This window comes from Stigmatopora argus, chromosome 17 (assembly GCF_051989625.1).
Source record: "Stigmatopora argus isolate UIUO_Sarg chromosome 17, RoL_Sarg_1.0, whole genome shotgun sequence".
Classification (NCBI taxonomy): domain Eukaryota; kingdom Metazoa; phylum Chordata; class Actinopteri; order Syngnathiformes; family Syngnathidae; genus Stigmatopora; species Stigmatopora argus.
Window position 1 is genome coordinate 12,370,232 of NC_135403.1, and position 10,425 is coordinate 12,380,656.

Below are 10,425 nucleotides of genomic sequence, written 5' to 3' on the forward strand. Positions count from 1 at the left end.
TTAGGTATTTTATCGCCGGCGTCCTCGGCCAATGTATTCTCTACGCATGCGCAAACGATCCTTCACGATTCCAAGACAGACAAGAGGCTGCAGTGGGGCGTGTCCGTAGGATGATGATGATGATGCCACGACCTTCAATTTTAAAATAGAAAATCTTATTAAATATCACCTAGGGACGCCTTGGTGCGCATTTTAAAATGTGTTTGCTGATAAACCAGTCTTAATTTAAACATGGCCTGGAGTATTAGCGGTCCATTTACCTTATTGTTTTTCTTTTCTTTTTTTAAACCGTTCTACAAACAAGCCTGCTGTTGTTTTGAAAACAGTCATGACTAATAGATTATGATTTTTAATGTAAAGGTATTGAATCACCCATGTTGAGTTTAGTTCGGAGTTGTCGTGGGGTTGAATTATAATGCAAGTCACATTTTAGTGCCTTTCTTTCATGCTTTGATGCACACAATGACGCAATAAACCAGGAATGTTGCACATAAAAATAACTGTTACCGTTTTTGAAGATGATGAAAGACTAGTTAGTTTAAATCGAAGAATCATCGAGCTAGTTTGTTGTTGTTGTCCTGCTGTCAATCAAAGGGGGGCGGGCACTTTCGCTTTCCCATTGCCTACTGAGCAGTTGGCGGCGATTTAATAGCTAAACCGGAAGTTTGACAAAGTTGATGATTCAGTCCACTTTTTCTATTCAATTGCGTGGTCCAAACGTGGAATGAGTTCCTCGGGCTCCCAGGTAAGCTTTAAAATACTCAAAGGTGGTTTTAAAAGTATGTCCATGTCGCGTCCGGAGCATGTTAGCTCGCTAGTTAACTGCCGAGGCTAAGTAGCTATGCTAACGGCTATGGTAGGAAGTCCAAGCGAGAAGCTAAAGTAAACAAATCCCCATATTCTTTCATTTAGTTCGCGTTGAATGAGTACAATGGAATTATTACGGTAATATGTCAATAAAACTGCCATTGAAATGAAAAGATAGTCACATATAGTTGTGACGTTTAAGGTAAATAAAAGCAGGTTAAAAGTAGGATGATGTCAATGACAAGGCATAAATTGCATTGATGGTAATTAAACATGTGCATTAGTTTTGAAGGACTTCATTTAACGCATTCACTTCAGTTCAATTCAATTGTATATTGTTTTTTATATATACATATTTTAAAAATACCAGAGGTCTTGGTCTGTGGACAAAATAACTTTTGGTTATACTCATTGTTTTATTTTATACTGTTGCAGACGATTGGGCAGCTATTCCATACGCTTGGCGAAATGGGTTTCACGCCAGAGCAGATCCAGGCGGCTGTGCAAGCTGGCCATTTTTCTGTCATGGATGCAGCTGAATGGTCAGTGCGTCTCCCATTGAGTCATCTCTTTTTTAACAATTGTATGTAGATAATTTGTTTTTTTCCAACAGGCTCCTGCAAGGTCATGAGCATCCACATCACAGCTTAAACAAGCGTTCGACGGGCCCGGCAGAAACGGCATTTTCGGCTTTCAACGCGCCAAAAGAGTCCCAATCGTGCACGTCTTTCTCTGATTGTATGACGTTAAAGGGTGTACATTGAGATGTGTTTTTTCTTTTTCAGGAAAATATCTTAAATTGGTTCATTTTGTTGTTACAGCAAGCGACTCACGAATGTTGCAGAAGTCGTCACCCCCCTCCAGAGAGCTGCCCCCCATCGAGTCGCGTATTAAACAGGACAAAAGTGATTTTGAGGAGCAGCAGAGGCAACGTGTGGCGCAGGAGGCCAGGGCAGAGCGACAACAAAAGAAACAGGTAAGGTTATTTTATAACAATACTTTAGCTTTATTCATGCTCATTATAGCATTAGCATTCGAAGTGCTAGTGTGAATGATTTCCATTTATTCTAGACAATTAGAAAACCAAAATAACATTTTTAGTACAAGCCAATAGATTTTTTTTTAATGGAAGCAATTCTATGTTCTATTATTTTAGATATAAACTAATATCTACATAGCAAAAAAATCTGCTCTTAGCTAATCATTTTGTCTTCTTTTGATTACAGGAGCGAGAGTTGGTGCTTAAACGCATCGCCGAGGATCGGAGAAGCATCCAGGAGAAAAATAGCAGCCAATCGGGCTCCGAAGCGTCGACCTCGGGGTCTCCGCCCACTGCCGGTCAAGGTCAAACTCTTGGGGGCAGAGTTCAAACTCACGTGGACAACAACTGTATCCTAATGGTGAGATTAGTAAAGCCACCATAGTCGCTTTGTAGCAAAAATATTGAAACCGTCTTGCGTGCGTGATGTCGTTTCAGATCCGGTTGCCGTCCGGCGATTCCATGCGCGAACGCTTTCCGGCCGACGCGCCGCTGCGCAGCGTCGTGGAGCACATTAGCGGTCGCCACCCCTCCCTCCCCAACTTCTCTCTCCTCCAGGGGTTCCCACGGAAGCGCTTCGGGGAGGCCGAGCTGGCCTGCTCATTGCGCTCCCTCGGGCTCACGCCCAACGCCGCACTTTGCATTCAGACCACTCCCCCTGAGACGCCACAGGACGCGGTAGGACCGCCCCTTGTCGGGCAGGAACGCCAATCGCCCGCCCAAGCGGACATTGTCATACCCCCTTTGTTACCCGAGAACGTTTGGGAAGAAGCCGCTAGTCTGGCCGGGATCCCCGGAGGCGGTCCTCTGCATGGACCCTCCCACTTTTGGGGTACGTCATTCCTTTTGGCTAGCAATTTTTCTCGCAATGACCGAAGTGTTCATGTTTTTACACAGGGCGTGGCCAAAAGTTGGTTCCTGCAAATCCGGACGAAGCTTGTGATGTCCAACTTGAAGAGGAAGAGGAGGATGGTGAAGAAGGAGGCGAACCTGATGAAGGAGAAGCTCAACATTTGCTTAATGGTACTTGGTTTACAAGCAACAGTGCCAAAATTGAGTGAATAGAGAATACTAAGCAAAATTATAAATGTCCTGTTTCAGTATTTATTGAAATGCTATATATTTACATTTATTTCAGTTGTATTGATTTCATACCCCACCCAGGTCATGGCCATATAGTTTGAAGGGATACGACTACAGTTGGATCCTTTTTTTAAATACAAAAGAAATGAACTGAATCATGTTCAAATAGATAAATTAAAGTGGACATGAAGTTTGGATAAATGCATGTTGAATTAAATGATATCATTAAAACTGAAATATATATAGTATGTATTTGCATGCATACAAATAATAATGACATGATTGGACGCAAACTAAATGGACTGACACTCATTCCGCGTTTGTTGGACAGTTATGCCGCGACTGCCTTTCTTGGCCGAGAACCGCAACCGCGGCGGCGCCTTCGAGCCCAGGCACCGCTGGCCGGCGCAAGGCAACCGACTCCGGGAAGACGAGCCGGCGGCCGAGGCGGAGGACGGCGAAGAACGGGCGGCGGCCGCCGGACAAGCCGCCGTGGAGAGGCTGCAGCGGGCGGCGCGCCGAGAGGACCCCGGAAACGGCGGTGGGGGGCAACCGCTGCCTCCCAAGAGGTCTTTCAAGGCCCCCAGCGTCTCGTCGTTGTGCGCTTTAGCGACGCGCGCCACCGTACAACTCATGACAGGTAAGCTATTTATTTTTTTCGCTTTCTGGTCTATATTTCATGACGTTGCTTGACTGTGCATCTTATTGTGTTTTAGCTCCCAGCATGCAATACAGCAGCAGCCTAGCGGGCCTGACGCCCGAGCTAGCCGAACTGCTTCTCACCCACATGGCGGAGAAGCGGCTGCTCCGCCCGCGTAATTTGGAGCTCTTCTTCGGCTGCCCGCTCCAAAAACTGGTCCTCAACTGCTACCCGTACTCCACTAACGAACTCCTGCGCCAGTTGCGCGCCTTCACCGCCCTCAAACACCTGAGCCTCATCAACTCGCCACTTATAACCGGTACCAAATACCATCATTTCCAGATTCCAAACCGCTATTTTTTTTTCTCCCACTTAAATATGGAGGCATGTCTTTTAGTGTAAATATTGCATAATACATTGTGGTCTAGTGTGGCTTATATATATTTTTTAAATGCAGTTTTTTTGTTAAGTATGGCTGTTTATGGTCCTGAAATGACAGTTATTGAAACTGTTCCCAAAACAAAGTATTTTTTGTCATTTTTTACAGTTTTAACCTTAACTGAAATGTGTTTTTCCCCAGATTCCGGCCTGTCCATCCTGTCCAGCCTGGTCAAAATGCAGTACCTCAACTTGTCCTCTTGCTGCAAACTCACCGACTTATGTCTCCAGTACATAACAGGTTAAAAACAACTTGGGCATACATTCAAAGAAGATTTATCGACCTACCTACCGCTATTTCGTCCATTTTTAAAGGGCTGAAAAGTCTCTGCTTCCTGTCGCTGGACCAGACCAAAGTCACGGACGAGGGGGTGGCGCAGTACCTGCGCTCGGCGCCACCTTCCCTCACGCAGCTCAGCGTCAACCAGACGGGGGTCGGCGAGGCGACGCTAGCGGCGCTGCCCGCGTGCGCGCCGCAGTTGCGCATGCTAAGCATGAAGCAAACTAAGGTTGGGATGACGCCATTTTGTATTTGATATTACACCGGCAAGAGTTGGATGGACAAAGGTTATGTAGTTTATTTAAGAGAAAATATTGTCTGGTTAATATCAATCCAATGAAGGAAATGATATTTTTTTAACTGGGCATTTCTTCTTCTTTGCTTTCATCAGGTGTCGGACGTGTCAGCGCTCTTGTCGCTGACCAGCCTGCAGACTCTCAACCTGGATGGCACGGCAGTGACGGAGGCCTCTCTGGCTCAGCTGGGCGCCCATCCCTCGCTCTCGTCCCTCAGCCTGGCGGGGGTGCTCGTGTCGGATGGCGACCGCGTCCTCCAGATCATATCGGGTCAGCGCCAAACGTCCGTGTGTGAAAATTGAGGATCTGCCCGCTGAATTTTTATTCCCGCAGGCCTGCCTTTGACTCACTTAACGCTACCGGGCCGTCACTCGGTGAAGGATGCCGGCTTGGCCTTCCTCTCGCGACTGCGTATGTTGGTGGAACTGGACTTGACGGATTACACGCAAGTCACGGATCAAGGAGTTCAGCACCTCTGCGTTATGACCAGGTAGGACCTGACAAAATATCCTATGCTATCCAGATCATCTCTGACGTGGTGATGTCTGTCTTTCACAGGTTGAGGAAGCTGTCACTAAGCAACACCCAGGTGACAGATGCCGGGCTCCCCTCTCTGCGCCCTCTGGTGGAGCTGCAGGAGTTGTGCTTGGACCGGACAGCGGTGGGCAGCAGAGGCGTGGCGGCGCTGATCACTTGCCTGCCGCAACTACAGGTGCCAAAAAAGGCTTTTTGTCTTTTCAGAAAGTTACTTTTTTGCCTGCCAACAACAGCCATCATACGTCCAATCCGCTGAGTTCAGTTTAAGGACAGGCAAACTCATCCGTTTGGACTGGCAGCCATCATTTCAATGTTTTTGTTGATTACTATGAGTGACCGCCAATGTGATCCCAAAAAAAATTGAATAATTAAATCTATATTTAAATTAAAAAAATACCAGGAATGAAGACATTTAAAAATTTAATATTGAGTAATATTTATGTTAAACTGACATTATTGAAATCATTTAGCAAATAATGCTTTATACTGGTTAGTATCAACGATGACAAAATGACTACACATTTCATTTAAAGTACGGAAAGTTTACCCCGTTGGTGAATAGTGCTAATAATTTAAAGAACAAATCTAAAATAAAACGGTGGTTGTTCATATGTAGTCAAAATGAATCATTTCTATTTTTGCAGGTCTTGGGCTTAGCTAGCACTCAGGTAGGCGACAACGTCGCAAGACGAGGTCTCGTCCACTGCCCGCAATTGCTGAAATTAAACCTCAGCCGCACTAGAATCACAGATAACGGTAAGTGGGAACACATCGCTACTTGTAGTCATGTAGCATATATATTCAAAATAATTTTTCCCCTCCACCAGGTGTGAAGTTTTTTCCACGGATGCATCTGACACAGGTGAACTTAGACAGTACTGGCGTGACCCTGATGGGCGTAGCCTCCCTGCTAGCGTCCACGTGCATTAGCAGCATCCGCGCTAGCAACGTGCGCACCATACCCCTCGACGAAGTGTCCGACGAGGAGGAGTAGTAGCGTGGTTTTAGAACGTTTCTTAGTTTGTAGTTGTAAATGACAATCTAGATTTTTGTCCAAAGCCTTTGTTGAATTAAAGAAAAACTACTAATAAATCCACAAATGGTTTATTTAGATGGGCCTTTATTGCATTACATTGTTAAATAAGAATTTCTGATCTTAGCTAAAACAAAAGTCAACTTTTAAATGAAGTAAAAGCTGCTGCAGAAATGGACTAACTGAACTTTTTGGTGGCGGCGAGAACGGAAAACGGACCAAGACGGCACCACGGAACGGGGCTCCGCCATGCGGTGGGAATCGGCCAATCGGAATGCGACCTGCGGGGGAAGGATACAAAGGCGTTAGCTTGCGTCGCGAGCAGCCAGGTAAGGGATGGACTCGCCTTAAATGTCATGCGCTTGCTGCTTTTCGATCTTGGACTTCAAGTGCTCCTTGTACGCCAGGATGTCGCGTTTCCACTTGGTGATGGTTTGCTTCTCGCATACCCAAATTTCTTGGGCGACCTGCCAAAACAAAATAATGACGAGTCTATGAGAAAAGGCACAAAATGGCCGCTTACGCATTAAGCGTGTTTGAATTTTGAATGCAATTTTATCAATTTTATACTGGACATGTTAAAATGATAATTTAGAAAATGAATTGCCGTTTATTCAAATGTTATTAGCTAGTTAAAAATAGAAAATATACAGGCTGGCCCACCTGCTGGATGAGCCTAAAGTCGTGGCTGACGAGCATCATGCCGCCGTCGAACTCGTTGATGGCCTCGGCTAGCGCGTCGATGGTCTCGATGTCCAAGTGGTTGGTGGGTTCGTCCAGGAAGAGCATGTGCGGGTTCTGCCAGGCCAGCCAGGCGAAGCAAACGCGGCACTTCTGCCCATCTGACAGGTTGCGGATGGGGCTCACCTAGAAAAGACGGCATCAGCACCGTTCCTGATCTGACCTTCGCTTCCTTCCGTCCTACCTGCTGCTTCCCCGTGAGTCCGTAGCGGCCGATGATCTTCCTCATCTCCTCCTTCTCTTTGATGGCGGGGTAACACTTCATCATGTACTCCAGGGGCGACAAGTCCAGTTCCAGCTGCTCTGTCAGGTGCTACACAAAAACACACATACACTTTCACTGCTAAAATCAATCTATTTCAAACGTCTTTTTTTTTTTAATTGACATTCTCTTACCTGGTGATATCGGCCAATCTTGACGTGAGAATGTTTGCGGATCATGCCGTCTGTGGGTAGGAGCTAAAATAACAAAAAAAAACATTTAAAAAAATGATACATTTGACTTTGTACTGTATCCAAATATCCATTATAATCATAAAAAGGGGGATTTCAACAAAGCGGGGGGAAAAATTCCCTTTTTCTGTTGTGCAGCACCAAGATAAGGTTGCAAACAAATTGTTCAAATGTATTATAGATAAATAAACTTGAAACAGCAAATAACTAGCGCGATCAATTGAGCTATTTTAGTTGCTATTTGCTGGACATTTAATTTAAGATTTGTCAATAGTCAAAACAGTCGGTGTTTCTTTCAATGTTTGCATTATAGTTTGTTAGCTTAACTCGTTAACTGCAATAGCAAAACTTAGATTTTCAACTCATTGACGTGGCGGCGTTTACCTCTCCCATGAGCAACTTGAGCAGGGTGGACTTCCCGGCACCGTTGGGCCCCACCAGAGCCACCCGGGTGTCCAAGTCGATACCAAACTCTAAGTCTTTGTAAATGTGCGGCTGCCAAAAAAGAAAAAAAGGCTTAAGGTGAGAAGGGATAGATGAAACAAACTAAAAAAAACTCACCATGTTGTCACCATACTTGAAGCTCACATTCTGAACCATGATAACAGGAGGAGGGATCTTCCCACAGGGAGGAAAATAAAATGACAGCGTCTGCAAAAAAAGCACAAAAACGAGTTGATTAAAACCTATTTTGTTTTTTTAAAGTCTTGCTCTTACCTTGTCATTGACAACTTTTTCAGTCAGGCCCGAGGCCACCATTTTCTGCAACGTCTTCTCTTTGCTCTGAGCTTGTCGGGCCAGTTTAGCGGAACCGTGACCGAATCGAGCGATGTAGTTCTAAAGGGAAAAAAAAGGTGACATTATTAGAGGACATTCCACAAATATCATCCATGTCTCTTTGACTACCTTCATGTGTGTAATCTGGTCCTGCTCCCAGTTGAAGCGCTTCATCTGGTTCTCCTCCAGCTCTTCTCTGGTCTTCACGTACTGGTCGTAGTTCCCCTAAAGTCCACACGGCGGCAAATCAGCTCTAGTTCCGATGGCGCCTCTGGGCGTGGATCTCACCGTGTAGTACTTGAGTTTCCTCTGGTGCAGGTGGGTGATGTTCGTGCACACGCCGTTGAGGAAGTCTTGCGAGTGTGAGATCAGCACCAGGATACGTTTAAAGCTGACAAAGATAAACCAGAAAACAATCAGTCAAGTGCACGAAAGAAAACAAAAATGGCGGACAGGCTCCTTACGATCTAAGCTCCTCCTCCAACCACACGCAGGCGTCCAAGTCCAAATGGTTGGTGGGCTCGTCCAGCAGTAACATGAAAGGTTTGATGAACAGCGCTCTGGAACGTGTACGAAAATGATTAGTTGAATGCTTTGACGCCATCTTGTGGCATTGCCTGGTATACCTAGCTAGCGCCACACGCATTCTCCATCCTCCGCTAAAGTCTTTGAGCTTCTGCTGCTGCATGGCGGCGCTGAAACCCAAACCGTGGAGGATCCGCGAGGCTCGGACCTCCGCTTTGTCGGCGTCCAGCTCCTCCAAACGTTCGTAGAGCTCCATGAGCTTCTCGCACTCAGCTAAAAAAAATAAATTATATTAAACACGCATTTTGTACATGTCACTAAATGTCATTTTTTTCCTCTTACAGTCTTCGTGCGCCAGTCGCTCGGCTTCCTTTTCCAGCATAATCCTCTGCTCATCCACTTCCATGACGCATTGCAGCGCCGTTTTCTCGCTGGGCGCCATCTCCCGGGTTAAGTGGTAGATGTCGATGTGCTCGGGAATGGGGATCTCGCGGTGCCCGATGGCCGACAGAAGCATGGATTTCCCTGGGAGGCAAAAAGTAAGCAAATATGCCGTCTGGATGTCCCAACATTTTCCAAATGACATGAACTACCTGTTCCGTTGAGACCGATGAGGCCGTAGCGCCGACCCGAATTTAGCTCCAGGCTAGTGTCGACCAAAAGCTCCTGACCGTGGAAGGTGAGCGAAAGGCTGCTGATGTGAACATCGGTGCTGTTGGGGTGCGACGCCAGCACCCCCGTGACGGCGCGCGCTTCCGTTTTAGCGAGCTCGAACTCGTCCAGCTCCTTCGTCAAAGTGTCCACACCTGAGGGAAAGATGACTTGTGTTGTTAATGCCGTTAAGTTAGTTAAAACAATTCCCCCAATCCCCGATTCTTTACCGTTACTGACTGCTCCGTTGGGCTGGCTTTCCCCTTGGTCGCCGTCGCCTTCGCCATTCATGTCTTCGGGTTTCTTGGTCCGCTGGCGGGCCTTGGCGGCCTCCTTCTTCTTCGCCGCCTTCTTTTTGGCTAAATCGGAAGGCATGGCTGTCTGTGCTGCTGGTACCAACTGCGCCAACAAAACAAGACATTAGGTCAGAAAGAAATTGTTGTCAGGGAAACATCCTAGTTGAACATTCCTTCACTCATTCAACCCAATCAGTCAAAATAAAAACGCGTTTATTGTTTGGTGTTAAAATAAAGGTGTTTTATATATCCATTTTAGTTTTGGAAAAGGTTAATAGCATCTATCGCTTGTCGTACCTGCGCGCACGTTGTTCCCACAATGCTAACCCATCCATCGTAGCCGATTAGCTTAGCATTACGCGGCTAACTTACGTCATAATCATGTTTATTTCGAGCGGTTTGGGTCATGGCAACACCAAAGACTGCGTTATTATATTGTAACCGAAAGGAAATCGTTCATCGCGGGACTAAATGTAACCATCTGCGGCTAAGCTAAAGCTAAGCACCATGATAGGCCTTAAACAGCGTGACGCAAGGCCCCGGCGAGCCGGCTCGAAACGTGACGAATTCGGCCATTTTTCTCAATGAAGCGATATCCGATGTGTCCTTAAAAGACGCGATTTTGCGTAGATAATCCGAGGTGTTGTTGTTCAATGGCTGCCGGGTGGGAAATCATACCTTATTCGAAGTATAGCGGTATAGGGAACACAGCGGCTTCGCGTGTCCACTTTGCCGGGTGGATGACGTCGCTACCCGGACCGCCAGACATCCCATATACGGTCAAAAGGGCGGAGAAAGGAAAATGCCCCCGCCCCGAAAAATTTCTCCG

General features: G+C 46.3%; 2 protein-coding genes across 3 annotated transcripts; one reads left to right on the forward strand and one right to left on the reverse strand.

Moving 5' to 3' along the window:
• Positions 1-576: 576 nt before the first annotated feature.
• Positions 577-6,231, forward strand: LOC144091887 (uncharacterized). Its single transcript, XM_077624566.1, has 16 exons — positions 577-745; positions 1,243-1,349; positions 1,421-1,545; positions 1,629-1,783; positions 2,034-2,207; positions 2,285-2,678; positions 2,744-2,869; positions 3,261-3,569; positions 3,646-3,888; positions 4,150-4,248; positions 4,323-4,516; positions 4,679-4,853; positions 4,917-5,073; positions 5,142-5,295; positions 5,765-5,876; positions 5,948-6,231. Exons 1-16 carry the CDS (start codon positions 725-727, stop codon positions 6,112-6,114), a joined length of 2,712 nt encoding a protein of 903 aa, XP_077480692.1. The 5' UTR covers positions 577-724; the 3' UTR covers positions 6,115-6,231.
• Positions 6,232-6,288: 57 nt separating this feature from the next.
• abcf2b (ATP-binding cassette, sub-family F (GCN20), member 2b) lies at positions 6,289-10,408 on the reverse strand. Of its 2 annotated transcripts, XM_077624569.1 has the most exons (16): positions 10,275-10,408; positions 9,531-9,699; positions 9,243-9,455; positions 8,992-9,174; positions 8,751-8,922; positions 8,589-8,684; positions 8,413-8,515; positions 8,254-8,349; positions 8,065-8,184; positions 7,909-7,998; positions 7,732-7,842; positions 7,291-7,353; positions 7,079-7,207; positions 6,817-7,020; positions 6,500-6,620; positions 6,289-6,434 (listed from the first exon to the last, which is right to left on the reverse strand). In XM_077624569.1, exons 1-15 carry the CDS (start codon positions 10,368-10,370, stop codon positions 6,501-6,503), a joined length of 1,965 nt encoding a protein of 654 aa, XP_077480695.1. In that variant the 5' UTR covers positions 10,371-10,408; the 3' UTR covers positions 6,289-6,434; position 6,500. The 2 variants fall into 2 exon arrangements, with proteins under 2 accessions (XP_077480695.1, XP_077480694.1); XM_077624568.1 differs by having other exon boundaries at positions 9,243-9,699.
• Between the last annotated feature and the right edge of the window lie 17 nt (positions 10,409-10,425).